Source organism: Sus scrofa, chromosome 13 (genome assembly GCF_054392235.1).
Source record: "Sus scrofa isolate SSC_HxYL_T2T_F1_AM1 chromosome 13, Sscrofa_HxYL_maternal_Yorkshire_Landrace_v2.0, whole genome shotgun sequence".
Lineage (NCBI taxonomy): Eukaryota > Metazoa > Chordata > Mammalia > Artiodactyla > Suidae > Sus > Sus scrofa.
In genome coordinates this window covers 33,641,117-33,663,786 of record NC_139395.1, presented here as the reverse complement: position 1 = coordinate 33,663,786, position 22,670 = coordinate 33,641,117, and the positions used below count along the sequence as shown (strand labels likewise).

The 22,670-nt window shown below is 41.7% G+C and overlaps 1 protein-coding gene across 1 annotated transcript in view; it reads left to right on the top strand.

Moving 5' to 3' along the window:
- GLB1 (galactosidase beta 1) overlaps window positions 1-22,670 on the top strand; it is a 100,748-nt gene that overhangs the window by 47,448 nt on the left and 30,630 nt on the right. Inside the window, exons 8-10 of the mRNA XM_021071553.2 lie at window positions 1,755-1,876; window positions 1,963-2,003; window positions 8,546-8,658. Coding sequence (XP_020927212.2) covers window positions 1,755-1,876; window positions 1,963-2,003; window positions 8,546-8,658 — 276 coding nt within the window. The remainder of the gene's footprint in view (window positions 1-1,754; window positions 1,877-1,962; window positions 2,004-8,545; window positions 8,659-22,670) is intronic.

Genomic DNA, 22,670 nt, shown 5'->3' with positions numbered 1-22,670 from the left:
TTATTTTGGAGGCCAGAAACTAGGGTGGAGAAGGATGTGTGGACTCATGTCCAAAGGCTCACTCCCCACCTCCCCACCCCCACCCCCACCCCCACCCCCACTACTGATAATCAGGGGGAGGGGCTTTTAAAGGGCAGTTTCAGGTGTGAATAGGCAGAGAAAGGGGGCTACATACATACAGAAACAGCACAGTCAGCCCTGACAGTCATCTTGAAATTGCTCATGCAGTGGTCTGACCAGTGTCATCTTGTTTTTAATACAGTTAATCTACAGTTCCAGAGTGGGTTTATTCCCATTTCTTTGAGTCCACTTCTAGGAATTGCAATAGCTTGTCATGACTACAGTCTGGTCATCATGTAATTAACTTCTTTAATCTGATGGGGGTTTCAGTGTAAGACAGCTCACAGGAAATGGCTCAGAGTGTGATCCATAGCACTAGAGAAGGAATTAAAGATCCTTGACTTTGCTTACTGACTAAACTAGTATTATTGAGTCTTATTTGACTGTTTTCCTTTGTTTCTTCATTTTCTTACTTCTCTTATTAAACTTTGACTAAAGTTTGTCGTTTTGTTTTGTTTTTTGTCTTTTGTCTTTTTTACGGCCACACCCACGGCATTTGGAGGTTCCCAGGCTAGGGGTCCAATCTGAGCTGTAGCTGCCAGCCTACACCACAGCCACAGCAACACCAGATTTTAGCCATGTCTGTGACCTACACCATAGTTCACGGCAATCAATGCCAGATCCTTAACCCACTGAACAAGGTCAAGGATCGAACCTGCAACCTCATGGTTCCTAGTCAATTCATTTCCGATGTGCTATGATGGGAACTCCGACTAAAGTTTTTGGGGTTTTTTTTGTTTTTTTTTTTTTTTGTCTCTTGTAGCGTTGCTCCCATGGCATATGGAGGTTCCCAGGCTAGGGGTCCAATCAGAGCTGTAGCCACCGGCCTACGCGAGAGCCACAGCAACTTGGGATCCGAGCTGCGTCTGCGACCTACACCAGAGTTCATGGCAACGCCGGATCCTTAACCCACTGGGCAAGGCCAGGGATCGAACCTGCAGCCTCATGGTTCCTAGTCAGATTCATTAACCACTACACCACGACAGGAACTCCCCGACTAAAGTTTTTTAACAGACAAAAGGCAGGTGTAGGACATGACGGGGGAGGACTACAGGTCCTGTTCCATTTCTGTAAAACTTTTCAGGAATTACCTATGTTAGCACCTGAGACCTGAGTTTAGGCAATACTATTGTGGGATGTCCTCATTGGTCCCCCATCTCCAGTAAAATAATGTCAGCTCCTTTATATATCTCTCTATATATATATATCTATATCTGTACACATGTATATACATTTAATTTTATTTTATAATTGCAATGTATTAGTCTTACATTTTAATCTGTTGTTTAAATTACTTGATGAATTTTATTACATTTATAGTTGTACAGTGATCATCACAACCCAGTTTTATAGCATTTCCATCCAAACCCCCAGCCCATATCAGCTCCCCTTCTCACCTGTTCCTCAGTAGAGAACTTAGGGCAGTAGTTACTGGGAAGGCCAGATGTAAAGGTCATAAGTCTATCCTAAGCTCTATGTCCCTTTCTCTCTCTCCCTTTTTTTTCTTCCGCTGCTCCTGTGGCATGTGGAAGTTCCCGGGCCAGGGATCAAACCTGTGCCACAGCAACAGCAATGCTGGATCCTTAACCCACTGAGCCACCAGAGAACTCCTCCATGTCTCTTTCTCTTTTTAGATCAATTCTGAATTCTACACTGGCTGGTTAGACCATTGGGGCCAACCTCACTCGACAGTCAAGACTCAAGTGGTGGCTTCTTTCCTCCACGACATACTTGCCCTTGGTGCAAATGTGAACATGTGAGTGTTGATTTTTGGAGAGAAGGCCATCCTCCATAACTGTGGGTTCATGATAAAGTACTGTCTGTTCTTTTGTTTCCTTGTAGGTACATGTTTATTGGTGGCACCAATTTCGCCTATTGGAATGGTAAGAGCATTTAACATCTGTTTGTAGAAGCTCATGCTAGAATGTTTTTGGTGCTTGATTTTGTGGGATATGCCTGAACAATTACTTTCTGTTTTTATTTGTCTTCTCCTAAATTTTCTAATATATAAGAATTGCCTATATAATTTAAAAAATCTTTTTTTTATTCAGAAGAGGAGAGAAATGTTGAATTTATTTTCTATTGAAAGCTGATATTTAGAAAATTGAGTACCAGGGTGTTATGAAATAATTAACGTTACATAAGTGAGGAATTGCATTATGGTACTCATGAATTATCCTTCTATATTTATTTTGTGTGTATTTTTATTTATTTTTTCTTTTTAGGGCCACACCTGGAACATATGGAAGTTCTCAGGCCATGGTCAAATTGGACCTGCAGCTGAGGCCTATGCCACATCCACGGCAACACTAGATCCAAGCTACATCTTTGACCTACCCAACAGCTTGCAGCAACCCTGGATCCTTAAACCACTGAGCGAGGCCAGAGTTGAACCAGCATCCTCACAGAGATATTGAGTCCTTAACCTGCTGAGCCACAATGGGAACTCCTTATATTTATTTTAGATGCTCACAAATTATTTATTTTTTAAATTTAATTTACAAATGTTTATGGAATCATAGAAATGGAATATTTTTCATTGGTAAATATGAGTTTTTCTAGTTTCTAGGGTTGTTTTTTTTTAAATTAAAAACAAAATTGGGAAGTTCCTGTTGTGGCTCAGCAGGTTATGAACCTGACTAGAATCCATGAAGATGCAGGTTCGATCCTTGGCCTTGCTCGGTGGGTTAAGGAATGCGAGCTGTGGTGTAGGTGAAAGATGCAGCTTGGATCCAGCATTGCTGTGGCTGTGGCATAGCCGGCAGCTGCAGCTCCCATTTGACCCCTAGCCTGGGAACTTTCATGTGCTGCAGGTGTGGCTCTAAAAAGAAAAAAAAAAATGGGGGGGCCACATCCATGGCATGTGGAAGTTCCTGGGCCAGGGATCAAACCCACACCACAGCAGTGACCCAAGCCACAGCAGTGACAATGCTGGATCCTTAACCCACTGAGCCATAGGGAACTCCAAACATTTTTTTATGTAAATAGAGTTGATTTACAATGTTGTGTTAGTTTCAGCTATACAGCAAACTGATTCATATATATATATATGAATATATATATATTCACATACACACACACACTTTTTCAGATTATTTTCCCTTATAGGTTATTACAAAATATTGAGTATAGTCCTCTGTGCTATATAGTAGGTCAAAAAATCATTTTTCTTTAAACAAAAATGTTTAAAGGACATAACCTGTCATTTAGAAAGTTTTTTTAAAATTAATTAATTTATTTATTTTTGTCTTTTTGCCTTTTCTAGGGCTGCTCCCATGGTATATGGACATTCCCAGGCTAGGGGTCTAATCGGAGCTGCAGCCGCCGGCCTACGCCAGAGCCACAGCAACGTGGGATCTGAGCCGCATCTGCAACCTACACCACAGCTCATGGCAACACCGGATCCTTAACCCACTGAGCAAGGCCAGGGATCAAACCCACAATCTCATGGTTCCTAGTCAGATTAGTTAACCACTGAGCCACGACGGGAACGCCCGAAAGTTTTATTTTTTTTAATAATTCAATGAATGTTACTATATTTATAGTTGTACGACCATCATCACAATCTAATTTTAGAACATTTCCATCCCAAGCCCCCAGTCCAAGAAAGTTTTGTTTTAAATCAAGCTAGCTAAGCAGGTCGTAGTTTCTGTCTATAGATTACCTGTTCATATAGTCTAGTCTTTTTTTTTTTTTTAACATTTTGCTTTGTTGAGATATAATTCACATACCCTAAAATTCCTGACTTTAAAGAATATTATTCAATATGGCACAGATGATCCTACCTACAAAATGGAAACAGATCACGGCCAAGGAGAGCAGACTTGTAGTTTCTGGGGGGAGAGGGGAAGGAGTGGGATGGATGGGCAGTTTGGGGTTTTGGAAGGCTTTTATATTTGGAATGTGTGGGCAAGGGGTTCTCTACTGTATAGCTCAGGAAAATGTGTGTCACTGGGTCACTTTGCTGTAAAAAAAAAATTGAACAAACATTGTAAATCAGCTATACTTTAATTAAAAATAAAAATTTTTAAATAAAGTATATAATTCAGTGGTATTTAGTTTACCACAGACTTGTGCAGCCATTCACATCATCCAATTCCAGAACATTTTTATTACCCCAAAAAGAAATCTTGTACCAAAAAACACTGCACCCCCTCCCGCTTCTCTCAGCCCTTAGCAACCACTAGTCTACTGTCTTTATGGATTTGCCTATTATGGACATTTCATACAAATAGAACCAACAATATGTGGTCTTTTATGTTTGACTTCTTTCATTTAGTATAATCTTCTCAAGGTTCATCCACATTGTAGCTTGTATCGGTATTTCATTCCTTTTTATTGTTGAATAATATTCTATTGTGTGGATATACAACATTTCGTTTCTCCATTCATCAAACAATAGACATTTTTGTCCATTATGAATAATGTCGCTATGAACATCATTGTGTAAGTATTTGAATCACTGCTGCAATTCTTTTTGCTGAATACCTAGGAGTGGAATTGCTGGTTCATATGGTAACTAACTCTGTACCTAAAGTTAGAGGAACTGCCGTAATGTATTCCAAGTCAGCTGCACTATTTTGTATTCCTGTATGGCCTATATAGTCTTTTGGGATAGAGGAGGGGGATGTAGGAAAAAAAAAAATCATGACAAAATTCTTTTCATTGCCACTGATTTTGCAAAGACCAAAGACCAATATATTGGCTTTTCTCTAAGCCCCGTTCCCAATCTCTCTCCACATCTGCATTTTCCTCTCTGAATCATTGAGGGTGCCCTCCAGTTGAGTTTTGGAGGCCTAATTGGATCTCAATTTCCTGGGATCCATAATGGAATACTATTAACTCTTAATGAAGCCTCTTCTTTGAAATGCTATCTTTTGTGCAAAGTGGGATGGTTGAGGAGAAAACTGCTTAAAGAATTGTTAATGTTCTTGTTATTAGTAAAGCTAAGAAATGTGGAGATATTGCAAAACTCAAATGTCACTTTCTTAAAGTAGTGTGCCAAGGTTGGTAACTGAAGTTAGATCATCTCTGTGTCTGTCTTCCCATCAGAAACACGTCGGACTTTGTGATGCCTTTTCCATTCAGTAGATAGGGATTCCTCCTAGCTTCCATCCATGGAACTTAGACCGGTCATCCAATCCAGGAATAAAGACTGATTTTTTTCAGGGCTGCACCAGCGGCATGTGGAAATTCCCAGACTCTGGGTCAAATCAGAGCTGCAGCTGCTGGCCTACGCCACAGTCACAGCAACACCAGATCCAAGCTGAGTCTGCAACCTACACCATGCTCATGGCAACACCGGATCCTTAACCCACTGAGTGGGGCCAGGGATCAAACCCGCATCCTCATGGATACTAGTCGGATTTGTTTCTGCTAAGCCACAATAGGAACTCCAAGATGGTCATTTTTTGCATAATACAATTTTATATCCTATTATTTTATTGAAAACAATACATTCTTCTTTTTTAAAATTTAGATATATAAAATTACCACTCAGAAGTTGTGCTTAAACCTGTCCCTTGCCCATGACCCTGCCATGAGCAATAAAAGTCTCTTTTCTGCCTCTGTTGTCCCCATTTAGTCCTCATAGCAATCTCTTCTGGGCTAGGGATTATGGACCCACTTTGCAGGTAAACAAACAAAAAACAAAAAAACCCCAGGGTACCCAAAAAAGTCCTCAAAGTCCTCAAGTTCCCCATTCAGCTGGCAGGGAGTGGAGCCTGGACTCAAACTCAGGCCTTGGAAAGGTGGTCACTGCCTTTAGGATAAACCCTGAAGCCCAAAGCCTGTGTTCCAGACCCCATACAACCCCTCTTATGTTTGTGGGCCTCTCTGACCTGCTCTGTTGCCTGTTCTTCGGGCCAGCTTCCCAGAAGAGAGCATGGGAGCACACCCCTGGCTGGGGTGCTTGTTGCCTTTCCTACCCACAGGAGGTGTCCAGGCTGTGCAGGTCTGTGTCCACTCTAGCCCATGCATCCCCATCTGGGTGAGGGCCTCCATGACAGGCCCTCCTTCCACACCATGCAAAGCTGAGAAGAAGCACATCTTGTCATTTCTTGTCTTCCTACCTCACACTCACCAGTGTGGCCAGAAAAAGCCTTGAGTTAGCATGATTTCCCTCGGACACTGCCCTTTGTTGGTCCGAAACATCCAGAGGAAGATTCCGCCGGTAGAGCTCAAGCACAGACTTAGTTTTCCAGTCTGTCCTGTAACCCACTTGCCAGCTTCTCAGCCTGGGTTCCTTTGAGCTGTCAACTATATTTCTGGAAGTTCACAGTTGTTCATAGTCCCTCAGGGAGCTCCTTATCTTACCTGGCTCTGCAGGGGTCTTGGGTAAACAAGGCCACACCTACCCCTAGGGTGCCATGGTCTAATGGAGCAAGGCACAGGCAGCAAGGTCACTGCCACCCTACAACAAGAGGAGGGACCACAAAGGAGAAGGTGAGCTCCTTGCAGCAAGGGATGTGGTTTTACTTTTTTTTTTTTTTTGCATCTCACAGCAAAGGATGTGTTTTAACATATATGTTCCCAGAGGTAGACAGTCCTGTCAACAACCACTGTCTCTGATTAATAAATGGAGAGAAAGTAGTATGACTGGATCAGTTCAACTGGTTAGGTTGTTAAGCTCTTTGAAAACGTAGATTCTGTGCAGAGAACGGATGAAAGCCTTTGGGGGGTGACCTGACCCTCAGTCTTGCTCATCTGTCACCCCCACCACCAGCAGGATCACCCAAGGTGGCTCCATCATTCATAAGCTGTGGGATCACTTGAAGGAATTTGTGACTAAGTCATGGTGAACTGTCAGATCTTGTGCCTCATTTACTTAAAAATTAGATTGGATATAAGATTATCCTAAAATAACTTTATTCAATCAGAATCCCAAGTGCAGCTTAGGAATGTGTTTAACAAGCTCTCCATGTGACTCTTCCTGGGTAGGTTGGCTCAGTTCTGGCACATGATCACTTCCCAACATTGCAGAAGGTTTTCTACCTGTGACCATCATCAGTGACAAGGCTGGGGGCCGCTGGTCTAGATTGTGCACCTTGGGCAATAATTGCAAGGCCATTTACTCTTCTAGTTTTTTTGTCTACACAGTGTTGGCATTATTTATTAGTCTCTGTCAGCTCACGTTCCCTGGGAAATGGACTCTGAGATTCCCTGGCAGGAAGTTTATTAGGATGTGTTCCCAGGGGCAACACCTGCACCAGGACTGGGCAGAAGGAGAAGTTGGGTGGTGATACAGTTTCGAAAGCAGCTGAAGGAAGAGGTTGGTAAAAGGATATAAACTTTCAACTGTAAGATGAATAAGGTCTGAAGATTTAATGTAAAACATGGTGGCTATAGTTGATAACACTGTATTGTATAATTGAAATTTGCTGCGAGACTAGAAGTTAAATGTTTTCACACTCAAAAAAGAAAGATAAATATATGAGATGATGGATGTTTAACTAGATAGGGGAATCCTTTTGCAATATATATGTATATCAAATCACCATAGTGTACACTTTAAGTATCTTACAGTTTTATACATCAATCACACCTCAGTAAAGCTGAAATAAAAAGAAAACCTTGAAGAAAAAAAAAAAGAAAAAGCAGTTGAGCTGATTCTAGAGGGAGCTCTGGGGCTGGGAAGGCTCTTTGAGGCAAGGGGACTGGGTTTTATATCCCTGCACTGGCCAATCACTGGATGTGGGCTCTCCCAGAAGGAATATAATCTTGGGCAAGGCAGCCTGGCAGAGACCAGGAACCAGAGAGGGGCACATCTGAGAGCCATCAGTGCCCCAGCAGCTAGGGGAATGAGCGAATACTTGGGCCCTGACGGGCCATTTGAGAAACACATCACAGCACCCCCTCTTTGTAGACGTTATGAAGGCCCTAAGGTTACACTTGAATCTCAGTGGGCTGATGTGTGTCTGTAGTCATCTCCATCTTTGGTTAGTCTGGTAACTTCTCAGTTGTTTTCTGCTGATCCTGGGCCCCATCACCTTTGTGTCCACCACAGACCTTTTCTCAGCCACACAGTTTGAAAGCACGAACAAGATCACAGCTGCAAGGTTAACAGTCAGACACATGGGCTGTGCCATAAGCCCTGTCACTGCTGGCTGTGAAATGAGTGGGTTTCGCAGGCAGCTACAGATGCTAAATTTCTCCAGGGGCTGGGTATCTACTGGGGTCGCAGCTGTGAGATCCGCTGGGAGAGTGGATGGGGAAAGCACTCTATAGATGCTAAGGTGCTCAGCAAGGGCCACCTGTAGGAAGGAACTTCTTTCTCTAAGCCTTGCATCCTGAGGGCCACCTCTGTGTCACTTAACAATTGGCTCTAATGCATCCCTTAATTTCTCCCTCCACCGTGCCAAGCCCCAAACTACTTGTCCCAGGGAGGGCCTTCTGTGGTAACTAGTGACACGTTTTTGTCTTCCAGGGGCCAACACACCCTACCAACCACAGCCCACCAGCTATGATTATGATGCCCCACTGAGTGAGGCTGGGGATCTTACTGAGAAGTATTTTGCTCTGCGAGATGTGATTCAGAAGGTGAGTGCTTTGTACAGGCTGCGGGGGCTGGTCTTGGCGAGAGCCACCCCTGACTCACTGTGCTCTGCAGACGACTTCCTGGGGCCTTTGTGTTTGGATGACAGGAAGCACCAGCTAGACTTGGCCTTGAGTCTTGGCCCCACCTGATTAAGAGTGAGCCTGTAAGCAAGTTACTCTGCAGCATTGCTTGTGTTGCAAGGATTAAAAAGAGCACGGGAAAGGCCCCTGGGACAGCCCTGACACCTCTGCTGTCCAGTAAGTGATAGCTTTTATTCCCACTAATGGTAAGAGAACGTGTGTCCATGTAAACAGCTAAAGTATGGGGGCAAGAAAACCCGAGGGCATTGTGAACACAGTGCCAAGGTGACCTGTCAGCAATACTTTTTTTTTTTTCTATTTGGTGCAAGTGATTGCTGTTTCCTTCTGGCCTGACACCTGAACTGCATGGTCCCACTCACATTATGACCTTTTGAGGCATCTAACGTGCCCAGGTGGGGTTTCCTGTCTCTGTGTGGCTTTAAAAAAAAACCACAGTTTTTCTGCTCAGTCACCTGAGTTTTGAAGTTAAAAAACAAAGGTTTTCTGCCTATAAATGTTATGGACTTTTTTTAAAGTAGGCTATAGTCTCAATTTCAGCTTAAATGTTCATATTTGTATTATGAAAAATTCTAAATGTATTGAAAAATGTAGTCTATACATAACTACTCAGAGTTTTTCCATTTCTTCTCAATTTTCAGATGTGTGGTTAAAATGTTGCTTACGTTATTTTTATTGTGGGTTTAATCTCTGTAGAATTTAGACTGATGACTCCCAAGTTCTCTCTTGTACATTTGTTCTCTGTTTCAAAGCTCTCTGTTCTTCTTTATTTCCTTCCTTTATGTGAAGCTCAGCTTTTTAATTCAGGCTTTTTGAACATTTCTAGTTTGGACATTTTTGTCTTTTGGTCATTATACTTCTTGATATACATCGATTCATTTCAACATCTTATTTTATAATAATCTGTTTGTGTCCCTTTACTACTTTCTTTTGAACTGTCTGAGGTTTTTTTTTTTTTTTTTTAATTTCATCCTTCCCCCACTATCCTACTTTGGATGTTATCTGCTATATTTTTATTATTTTAGTGGTGACCTATGGAAGTGTAAAATATGTATTGCCTCCCCCCCCAAAAAAAAGCACAGCTCATAAGTGTAGAGCTCAGTAAAATTATGCAACATGAACCCCTGGAAGCAACACACAGCCCCCTAGACATTCCCCTCACAGTCCTTCTAGCCACTGACCTCAATCGCCATAGGTTACTGTGCATTATTTGACTTTATATAAATAGGTTCCTATAGTATGCACTCCTTTATGTATGGCTTTCAGAAAACTTTAACATTCAGTTAGGCTTTTCCATCTATTCAGGTATTTTCTTTCCTTTTTTTTTTTTTTTTTTTTTTTGTCTTTTGTCTTTTGTCTTTTTTAGGGCACCCATGGCATATGGAGTTTCTGTTGCTGCCAGCCTACGCCACAGCCACAGCAACGCCAGATCCAAGCCTCATCTGTGACCTACACCACAGTTCACAGCAACAGTGGATCCTTAACCCGCTGAGCGAGGCCAGGGATCGAACCCACAACCTCATGGTTCCTAGTCGGATTTGTTTCTACTGTGCCACGATGGGAACTCCTATTCAGGTATTTTCTTATATCCCTCTTGTTTTAAAGTTTTCTTAAAATAGTCCCTGTCCATTCCTTTTTCTTTTCTCTTTAGGGCCATGCCTGTGGCATATGGAAGTTACCAGGCTAGGAGTCAGATCAGAGTTATAGCTGCTGGCCTACACCACAGCCACAATGATGTGGGATCTGAGCTGCATCTGCAATCTGCACCACAGCTCACGGCAATGCCAGATCCTTAACCCACTGAACAGGGCCAGGGATTGAACCTGTATCCTCATGGATACTCATCGGGTTTGTTTCCATTGAGCCACGTCGGGAACTCCATCCCTGTCCATTTCTTAATGTGTTTATTCTTAAATAGTCTATGTTTCTAATTCTAATATCATTATAAAAGGAATTTTTTTTAGGGCTGTATTTGCGGCACATGGAATTTCCCACACTAAGGGTTGAATTGGAACTGAAGCTGATGACCTGCACCACAGCCACAGCCATTTGGGATCCAAACCACGTCTGCGACCTACACCACAGCTCAAGGCAAAGCCGGATCCTTAACCCTCTGAGCGAGGCCAGGGATCCAACCCACATCCTCATGGATACTAGGTGGGTTTGTTTTCTGGTGAGCCACAATGGGAACTCCAGAGAATCTTTTATTTATGAGAAATATTATGATATATGTTTTTCTTTAAAATATAAAATACTTTAAAAATGTTAGTATATAAAAATAATGTTGCAGACACCCATGTCCCGGATACCTAGATTTAACATAGGTTATTGTGAAATCTTTGCTTCTGATTTTTTTTTTTTTTTTTTTTTTTTGTCTTTTTGCTGTTTCTTGGGCCGCTCCCGCGGCATATGGAGGTTCCCAGGCTAGGGGTCCAATCAGAGCTGTAGCCACCGGCCTACGCCAGAGCCACAGCAATACAGGATCCGAGCCGCGTCTGCAACCTACACCACGGGAACCCTGCTTCTGATTTTTTTAAGAAAGTAATACATCACATATAAAGTTAGAATTCATGTCCTATTTTTCCCCTCCCTTTTCAGAGGTAATTACTCTCCTGGAATGGTATTTATCCTTCATACACATTTTTGTGCTTTTACTACAAATGCATGCCTCCACAAACACTGTATATAAGGCGTTCCTGTCGTGGCTCAGTGGTTAACGAAACCGACTGGCATCCATGAGGACGCAGGTTCGATCCCTGGTGTAGGTTGCAGATGTGGCTTGGATCTGGCGTTGCTGTAGCTGTGGCATAGACTGGCGGCTACAGCTGGGATTGGACCCCTAGCTCAGGAAATCCATATGCCGCAAGTGCGGCCCTAAAAGACAAAAAAAAAAAAAGAATGCATTTAATTATTTTTGTCCCTTTAAATTGTACATTAATATTTCATTGTGCTTACCTTTCAAACTACTGATTGATTTCATTGATTTTGTTATAGTACCTGTGGACTTCTTTTCTTTTTTTTCAAAAACATGTGGCCACACCTGTGACATATAGAAATTCCCAGGCCAGGGATTGAACCAGAGTCACTGTAGAATCAATGCCAAGTAGTTATGCCCTGATCCACAAGGGAAGTCCTGGACTTACTTCTTTTACGGTCTGTTGTTTCATCTCAAAAACCACTTCAGGCTTATTTATTTTTTAAAATATTTCTTTCTTTAGATATAATTCACATACCATAGAGTTCACCCATTTGAAGGACACAATTCAGTGGGTTTTGGTATACTACATTATTAATTTTTTTAATTGTAGTAAAATATACATAACGCGAAATTTTCATTAACTATGCAATTCAGTGGCATTAATTACATTCAAAATGTCGTGTAACAACCACTGTTATCTATTTTAAAATCTTTTCATATGCACCCAGACTGAAACTCTGTAACTGTTATGCAATAACTCCCCATTCTCCCCTCCTCTCAGCTGCTGGTAAGCTTTGTTATGCTTTCTGTCTTTGTGACTTTGCTTATTCTAGATGTTTCACAAAAGTGGAAACATACAATATTTTCCTTTGATGTCTGGCTTATTTCACTTAGCATAATGTTTTCAAGGTTGATCCATGTTATAACATGTATCAGAATCACTATCGGGGTTGCTGTGAGCTGTGGTGTAGGTCATAGACGAGGCTCAGATCCTGCATAGCTGTGGGTCTGGTGTAGGCCGGCGGCTACAGCTCTGATTAGACCCCTAGTGTAGGAGCATCTATATGCCTTGGGTTCAGCCCTAAAAAGATTAAAAAAAAAAAAGAGTTCCCGTTGTGGCTCAGCAATAACTAGCATCCATGAGAATTCAGGTTCTATCCCTATCTTCGCTCAGTGGGCTAAGTATCCAGCATTGCATGAGCTGTGGTTTAGGTTGCGGATGCGATTCGGATCCCACAGTCCTGTGGTTGTGGCTTAGGCTGGCAACTGCAGCTGCAATTCAACCCCTAACCTAAGAACTTTCATGTACCACACATGCAGCCCCAAAAAGTGAAAAAATTAAAAAAAAAATAAAATAAAATAAAATTTAAAATATATAAAAAATTTTTTTTAAATTCTAGAAAGTTCCAAAAAGCAAAACTTGAGTTTGTTGCACACAGCAATTTTTTTACATAGCATTTACATTGCATTAGGTATTATAAGTAATCTAGAGATGATTTAAAGTGTGTGGGAGAATGTGTGTAAGTTATGTGCAGCTATACTCAAGTCCCTTAAGCATCCTGGAATTTTGGTATTTGACAGAGTCCGGGAACCAGTACCTCATAGATAACAAGGGATGACTGTGTACCACAGTTTTTTTTTTGGTTTTTTTTGGGGGGTTTTTTTTGTTTTGCTTTTCAGGGCCCCACCTGAGCCATATGGAAGTTCCCAGGCCAGGGGTCGAATTGGAGTTACAACTGCCAGCCTACACCACAGCCACAGCAAAGCCAGATGCGACCCATGTCTGCAACCTACACCACAGCTCACCCTTAACCCACTGAATGAGGCCAGGGGATCAAACCTGTGTCCTCAGGGATGCTAGTCAGATTCTTTTCTGCTGAGCCATAATGGAAACTCCCACAGTTTGTTTATTCATCTCATTTATCTCTTGATGGAATGGAGTTGTTCCCATCTTTTGGCCTTTTGTGTGTGTGTTTTTGTTTGTTTGTTTTTGCTTTTTTTTTTTTTTTAGGGCTGCATCCATGGCATTTGGAAGTTCCCAGGCTAGGGTTCAAATTGGAGCTGTAGCCACCGGCCTACACCACAGTCACAGCAATTTTGGATCCAAGCCGAGTCTTCGACCTACACCACAGCTCACAGCTATGCCAGATCCTTAACCCACTGAAGGAGACCTGGGATTGAACCTTCATCCTCATGGATACTAGTTGGGTTCATTACTGCTGAGCCACAGTGGAACTCCCAGTGAATGTATATTTAAATGAGTAAAAAATTACAAATCACAAAACTTTTAAAAATTAAAATAATCACAAACATCACTAAACTTTAAAAAGCTTGTTTTGGATTAACTGAACCACCTCTGCCATCCTTCTTTCCTTATGTTCTTTTGGCTACGTTCTCTTTTATTATTGCTTCAGATGACAGCAATGTTTGTAATCTCTAGAGAGAATGGAAATCTTTCTCTTGAGTGCCTGATTGAAATTTTTCAGTATTGATAGTTTAGAAAAACAGAAAAGCTTCCCATTTTACTGAGAGTGTTATATGAATGTTAGGATTGTCATCAAAATTGGGGAAATCTCAAGTTCTTTCATGCGTGAGCTGTAATATTTGGAAGAAATTTCTGCAGATAGGTTCTAGCCCCATAGCATTTCAGACTTTGCTTCCTTTCCACAACCCACATATTTCTGGGGTTGCGTGCCTTAAAGCACAATCATATTGCAAGTGAGTCAGTATACTGGGTACTAGGAATAATCTGTTAGCAATAAGTTACCTACTCATGGGAGCAACATTGAGCCTTGTAAATATATTCTACACTCAAATAAAACTCCACCTCACTTTCCTTTGGTTAAATGACAAAGATGCCTGTAGCCATTCTAAAACCCCCTGATAGAAGAAAATATATGACACAGGAAAGCTGGAGCCCAAACAGCCAAGGGTCTTAGCCTTTCATTGTTAAATTACATTATTTTTGCAAAAAACCTATGACCGTATGAATGTACTGCTAAGACCCCTCCCCTGGGGCTCTTCTGGATGCAGAAGATGAGTTTGGAGGCTGCTACACTAACCTAGGAATGAGATAATGGCAAGAGCAGCAGGGAGTGGAGAGAAAAGAGTCAATTTGAAAATTTTTCAGGAGGTAAAATTGGTAGGATTTGGCAACTGGCTGAATGCAGGTGTGAGGAAGGATGAGAGGGTCATTGATTTGTTCAGGGTATAGCCTTGGTTGGATAATGGGATCGGTACTGGGGTCAGTAACTAAGAGAGGGTTGCAGAGAAGGTACAGGTGGGAAGGGGGAGGGGAAGAAAATTTGCTTAGAATGCCTCTGGGGACACCCAGGTGGAGGTGTCTGTCCGGTAAGCTCCTCATTTAAGAGCAAGAAGCTCCAGAAAGAAGACATTAGGACAGGCATGGACTGTATGGGCTTTGTGGAGATGGAGGCTGACGTGCAAGAGAAGTTGAGATTGTACATGGGGGCTGAGTGAGAAGGTCAGTGGGCCATGTAGAAGACAAATGCAGAAGATCCCGGCATTTAACCAGTGGCCGCAGTAACCCATGAATGAGACAGTCTTCAGAAATTAATGTAATTCATACTAAGTGAAGTAAGTCAGAAAGAGAAAGACAAATACCACATGATATCACTAATATATGGAATCTAAAATGAACTTATCTATGAAACAGAAACAAACTCACAGACATAGAGAACAGACTTGTTGCCAAGGGGGAATGGGGGTGGTGGAGGGGAGGATTGGGAGTTTGGGATTAGCAGATGGAAACTAGTATATACAGGATGGTTAAACAACAAGATTCTACTGTATAGCATAGGGAACTATGTTCAATATCCTATAATACATCATAATAGAAAATTGTGTGTGTGTATATAACTGAGTAACTTTGCTGTACAGCAGAACTTAACACAACAATGTAAATCAACTGTATGTCAGTAAAATAAATGTTTAAAAAAAGAAATTAATGTGCAGTTCATGCTGTGGCTCAGTGGCTCACGTCTCTGCAGAGGTGCAGGTTCATTCCCCAGCCTGGTGCCATAGGTTAAAGGATATGGCGTTGCCGCAGCGACGGCATAGGTCTCAGCTGTGGCTTGGATTCAGTCCCTGGCCCAAGAACTTCCATTTGCCATGGGTGCAGCCATAAAATAAGAAAAAATAGAAAAGAAAAGAGAGAGAAGGAAAGAGAAAGAAAAAGAAAGAAAGAGAGAGAGAGAAAGAAAGAGAAGGAAAGGAAGAAAGAAAGAAAAAGGAAGGAAGGAAGGAAGGAAAGAAAGAAAAAGAAAAAAAGAAAAGCGAGGGAGAGAGGGAGGAAGGAAGATGGTTAGTTCAGTAGCTTATGGTAATTTAACATGTGGTCATCTTTCCCCTCTTTTTTGATATTTTGGGTTTGGAAGAGAAAAAAGAATGACTTTAAAAGTGGGCTTTTTCTTATGAAACTTGGTAGATGTTCAGCAAGCTGGTTTGTTAGATGCTATGTGTTTGTATCAAGGAAAATAAATGGGATCATAAATACCCCCATATATAGCTCTTTCTGCCTCTTTCCTTCACCAAAGATTTATGAAGTCAAGTGGGTCTCTTCTTTAGTCCATTTCAAGAGTAAGTTGTGTGGAGATGGATATTTCTTTCACTCACATGGACACCAGGGATGGGAATTTCCCATCAGGCTACAGAAGCCTGAACTCAGTGGTGAAGGCTCCAGGCAGCCCTGTGCACAGAACTCTTCAAGACATGACAAAGCTTGTGACATTTGCATTTTTAAAGGTATTCTCTTTGGTGTGGGTAAAAGTCAACCAGACATGGTTAACACTTTGACCTCGAGGACGAATGCAAAAGTATACGGTATTGCCCTTCTCCTCACCAACTCCTGAGAGGGGCAGTGGTGAGTTTATTTTTGTATGTTTTTTAAATGAATCTAAGATTCATTTTTAAAGAGTTTTGTTCCAGTTATTCATAGGGATTCCATCAAAGATAAGAGTCCTGCTGAATTTTTGAAGATGGGTTATTCTGCAGAAATTAATCAAGTTGTGGTTGAAGACCTTGATGACTAGAGTGGATCTTGGGATTCCCCAAGGGTTGCATTGGGGCTGGAAGGGGACTGGGGATCCAAGAATGGGATTTTCAGTACTTCAGAAGCTTAATGAAGCTTGAAACTTGACCCAGAACCAGTCTACACTGGTTGACTGATTGTCCTTCTTGGTTTATGGCTAGAATGATGTTAGCTCAGTGGGTAGACACAGCTGTCTCCAGATGATCTGTGATGTTGGTGGGAACACAGTGGTTTATGTCTGATAGTTAAGGGTGATAAGGAGCTCCTATTGTGGCTTAGTGGTATTGAACCTGACTAGTATCCATGAGGATGAGCATCAATCCCTGGCCTCAGAGGGTTAAGGATCCAGCATGGCTGAGACCCCTAGCCTGGGAACCTCCATATGCTGCGGGGGCAGTCCTAAAAACAAAAACAAAATTATTAAGGATGACAAGGTGAATATTATTGAACGGATGTAATTTTTTCTTTTCCTTTTTAGGGCCACACCTGAGGCATATGAAAGTTCCCAGGCTAAGGGTCAAATCAGAGTTACAGCTGCCAGTCTACACCACAGCCACAGCAATGCATGATCCAAGCCATGTCTTCGATCTACACCATAGCTCATGGCAACACTGGATCCTTAACCCACTGAGCAAGGCCAGGGATCAAACCTGTATCTTCATGGATACTAGTTGGATCCATTTCCACCACACCACAACAACTCCCTAGATAGTCTTTTAAAGCAATGCCTGCACTCTTATGGCATTAGTCTATTCACCTCCTACAAACCTGGCTTTTCTAGTTTGTCTTCCAGAGTGATTTCTCTGAAACACTAATCTGGTCAGGATGCCTTCCATGACCCCACCCATATTTTCCTCAAGCCTCATCTTTCAATTCTCCCTTTCTTCACCAGTTTTAAAAATTAAAGTATAGAAGTTCTCATCATGGAGCAGTGGTTGACGAATCCGACTAGGAACCATTAGGTTGTGGGTTCGATCCCTGGCCTCACTCAGTGGGTTAAGGATCCAGTGTTGCCATAAGCTGTGGTGTAGGTTGCACATGTGGCTTGGATCCCATGTTGCTGTGGCTGTGGTGTAGGTCGGCGGCTGCAGCTCCGATTGGAGCCCTAGCCTGGGAACCTCCATATGCCATGGGTGCGGCCCTAGAAAAGACAAAAAGTACCAATAAATAAATAAATAAATATTAAAATTGAAAAAAAATAAAATAATAAAATAAATAAAAATTGAAGTATAGTTAATTTATAATGTGTTAGTTTCAGGCGTACAGCAAAGTGATTCAATTTTATATGCATATATATGCATACTGTATATATACATATACTACACACACATGTGTGGGTGTGGTATATGTGCATTCTTTTTCAGATTCTTTTCCATTATAGGTTATTTTTCTTTTGGTGTGCCCACAGCAAGTGAAAGTTCCTGGGCCAGGAATCGAACCTGTGCCACAGTTGTGACCTGAGCCACAGTGCGGCAATGCTGGATCATTAACCCGCTGCAGCACACAGCAACTTCCCACTATTTTTTTTATCCTCTAATTTCCTGACTGGTAGGAAGATGCTTCCCTGATGGGCATTCTATTTGAAAGTGGGGTGAAGGAGTGAAAAACCTGACAGAAAATATGAAGAGTTTCATCAGCCTTCCCGTTTTCAGCTTTGTTTCATTTCCATCCTTTGTCACATCCCCTCTCCAGGGTTCTTTGAGGCCAATCTACTGTCTGTCTCCTGTTTCCATAACCCCTGCCATACTCACTGGGGACCTAGATTTCCTCATCCTACTTATTCAGTCACCACTCCTCTACCTATTTTTGTTTCTCAGAAATTTGCTGAAACCTCTCATGCATGGGCAGCTCCTCTCTTGTTGGCTTCACTTTCTAAAAAAAAAAAAAAAAAATCCTTTTTCATCATTTAGTAGCATTTTGGAAGGGAGAAGAGATAAATATGCACTCAGGCAGCCCTCTTGAACTGGGAGTCCTTTGTACTTCTAATATTCTTTGAGTTTATATTTCTGTAAAATTTTTAAAAAGTCATATTAAAATGATCTTCATTAATATGAGGCCAGAGTTACTGCTGATCTTAGAGCAAGATATGAGATCTCTCTTCCCAGCTTTGCCTGAGGTCTAGACCACATTCCTTCTCCACATTCTGGCCAGTAAAAGCAGAAGCCATAAATCCACAGAGGGGACCTGACAGTGGTATGATTCATTTTCTGAAGACCCCCACTTACTGCATATGGTAGTGACCATGGCATGTCTAACTCCTAAAATCAAGGTGAATTCCAATATAGCCAGGACTGCAAACTCTCTAACACACTGGAAGAAAAGCTCACTGCACAGACACCTCCCCCCCCCACTTTTTAAGGGCTGCACCTGCTACATATGGAAGTTCCCAAGCTAGGAGCTGAATCAGTGAATCAGAGCTGCGGCAATGGTGGATCCTTAACTCACCAAGCGGGGCCAGGGATTGAACCCCGAAACCTTGTGGATACTAGTTGGATTCGTTACAACCGAGCCACAATGGGAACTCCAATAGATACCTTTATAATGACCTGTATGCAGCTAACTTTGATGGGGCACAGAGGATTAAGGATCCAGCATAGCCATAGCTGTGGCTTGGGTCACAACTGCGACATGGGTACAGTCCCTGGCCCAGGAGCGTCTATATGCCGCAGGTGCTGCCAAAGGGGATTAAAAGAAAGTGCACAGCCCCAGAGCAAAGACCCCACATATTATATCTCACTTCCTGCCAGGTCACCCTAAAACAAAGCTCCCCACTGGACAAACCTGGATCCTGTACACAGAGTAGGACTGGCAGAGAGAAGCTGAATGTGTAAAGTCTGGGACATTCATTTGCATTACTGTTAAATATGAGGGGACAACCCAAGATGGTGGCTAGATGTTTGAGGACATCCATAAAAGCTGCAACGGGAGAGAGTGAGAGAGACTAAGACAAAATAAACAGAAAATAACCTAAAGGCAACAGAATTCAGAGGACAGGAGAGATCTTACACAAAACCAAGCAGACCCTCATAAGTTTATATCCTTTAGAGAGATTTGCAAATATACTGCACCTGTAAAATAAGAACAGGATACTTTGAAAAAGCAGCACAAGAAAAAGGTCTTGGAAATTAAAAATTATCTCTCAGAAATTAAAACCAGAAGAAAGAGATAAAAACAGGAGAGAAAAGATGAGATATAGAGGAACAATCTAGGATGTCCAACTTACTTTTAAAAGGGAGGTTGGAGAAAAAGAAAACATCAAGAACAATATGAATTTTTTTTTTCAAAAAGAAAAGGATATCTGAGTTGCCTAGCATAAGGAATATAAAAAACATACATATCCAGACCCATCTTTGGAAAATTGGGGAACACTGAAGATAAAGAGCCCACAAGCTCCCAGAGATGAAAAGTTGGTTGCCTTTTTCAAGAATGAGCTTGTCGGAGTTCCTGTTGTGGCTCGATGGTTAACGAACCCAACTAGCATCCATGAGGATGCGGGTTCGATTCCTTGCCTCACTTAGTGGGTTAAGGATCCTGTGTGGCTGTGGCTGGCAACTACAGCTCCGATTCGACCCCTAGCCTGGAAACCTCCAAATGCTGTGGGTGTGGCCCTAAAAAGACCAAAAAAAAAAAAAAAAAGAATGAGCTTGTCATGAAGCACACCAGGTGGTAGAGAACACAGAACAGTCCCTTTGTTATCCTAGGGGAAGATGCTTATCAACATAAAATTCTATATCCATCCAGTTATTAACTGAATGTGACATTTTCAGACATTCGAAGATTCAGGAAGTTTTATCTCCCTTGTACCAGTTCTAAGGAAGTTGCTTGTGATTGCTCCAGTGAAATGAGGAAGTCATGAGATTCTAGAAAGGCAAGAGGGCAAAACCAGAAGAAAAATGAAGATAAATCCTGGACTCTCAAGCCTAGAGGAAAGTCAGTTCCTTGGAGCAGGAAGACTAGGGGTTCCAGTAGGAAGTTTTCTGGAGGGTAAAAGGAATGTTTGGGGAAACTTGATACTATCTTTGTAAATTTGGAACAACCTAAAGAGGTGTTAACCTAACAGCAGACAGGAAAAAAAGAAAGGCAATTTGAAACCCCAGGGGAGAGAAAAGAAACAAATATGTCAGGAAAGAGACAGAACTAGTACATACCCACCACTTAGCTGTGCAGAGAGCCATATTTATGTAGTTGTAATAATGTGAGCGCTATTGATTGAATTTTAGAGTTAATATACAGATGAAAGGAAGACAATGGCTATAGGACAGACCCTTAACCTTGAAAATATAGAAAGTACAGCCAGTGGTTGGGAGGTGGGAGTTGGGAGGAGAGCTCAGGATAGGATGCAAATAGCTGTATCTTTAAAAGTATGGACACGAGGGACAATGTCTTAGTTGGTTAGAACTAAGAAATAAAAGCACAGGATATTATTTTAAAGCTGTAAAGGTAACTAGTAGAGAAAGTGAAAATGATAACCTGACCATGTTGGCAAAAAAGGGAGCGATCTGGAAGAGTACAACTGAACTAAATCCCATGTATTAAAGAAATCAGTGACTGTGTTCTAAATTGATCAAACAAGAAATAGCAAAGTATATTACTTAGATACTACAAGAAGTAAAAACAGGAACAGTTAAATGATTTTAAGATGATTTCCTATGAAGAACAGGACTAAGAGAATAGTGAACCAGAAGATTACTGCTTTTTACCAGAACAGTTTTTATTTAATTAAATTAATTAATTAATTAATTAATTTGTCCTTTTGCCTTTTCTAGGGCCGCTCCCATGGCATATGGAGGTTCCCAGGCTAGGGGTCGAATCAGAGCTGTTGCTGCCGGCCTACGCCACAGCCACAGCAACGCGGGATCTGAGCCACGTCTGCAGCCTACACCACAGCTCACAGCAACGCCAGATCCTTAACCCACTGAGCAAGGCCAGGGATCAAACCCGAAACCTCATGGTTCCTAGTCGGAGTCGTCAACCACTGCTCCACGACGGGAACTCCTAGTTTTATTTTTATTATTGTTATTATTTTTATCACATCTGTAGTTGTATAATGATCATCACAATCCAATTTCACAGGATTTCCATCCCACAACCCAAGCACATCCCCCACCCCCCAAGCTGTCTCCTCCAGAGACCATAAGTTTTTCAATGTCTGTGAGTCAGCATCTGTACTAGAACAGTTTTTATCTTTTTTTTTTTTTTTTTTTTTTTTTTTTTTGTCTTTTGTCTTTTTAGGGCTGTACTCGTGGCAAATGGAACTCTAGTTTTTATCTTTTTCCTTACTTTTAAAAAGGGAAATTGAGAGAGAAGAAGGAAGGAGGGAGGGATGGAGGGAGGGAAGGAGGGGAAAAAGAAAGAAGGAAGAAAAGAGAAAAGAAAGAAAAAGCTTAAGGATCCCGAGAGATCATACTGCAACCTACTTGAAGATTGTAGATGGACAAAGACTTTTCTAAGACCTGGAAATTACACCCATATCTTCTGACATTAATATAAATTGTGTGTGACTTTGTGCGTGTGTGTGTGTGTGTGTGTGCGTGTGTGTACATATTTAATAAGGTTTTATTTTTAAACTTCATTTAAAAATAATTTCAGGAGTTCCCATCATGGTGCAGTAGAAACAAATCTGACTAGGAACCATGAGATTGTGGGTTTGATCCCTGGCCTTGCTCAGTAGGTTAAGGATCTGTTGTTGCCGTGAGCTGTGGTGTAGGTTGCAGACGCGGCTGGGATCCTGCATTGCTGTGACTGTGGTGCAGGCCGGTGGCTACAGCTCCAATTAGACCCCTAGCCCAGGAACCTCCATATGCTGCGGGTGCAGCCCTCGAAAAACAAGAAAACAAAAAATAAATAAAAATTTTTAAAGTAAAAATAATTTCAAACTTCAGGGAAATTTTCAAGAATAAAAATAGTACAAAGAACATGTATAATCCACACCCAGATTCTCTCATGTCATTATTTCACCCTGTTTGGCCCTCACTGCACCCATGTGTTCCCTAAACGTCTAGAGGGTTGCTTACATCAGGACCCTCTACCCCTAAATACTTTAGTGAATGTTTTGTAAGAACAGGCTGGAATACGCTCTTGCACAACCACAGCAAATTTAACACTGATACAAAACTTTCGTCTACCAATAAGGTTTAGTCAGCAAATAGCAACTTTCCCTACTATAGG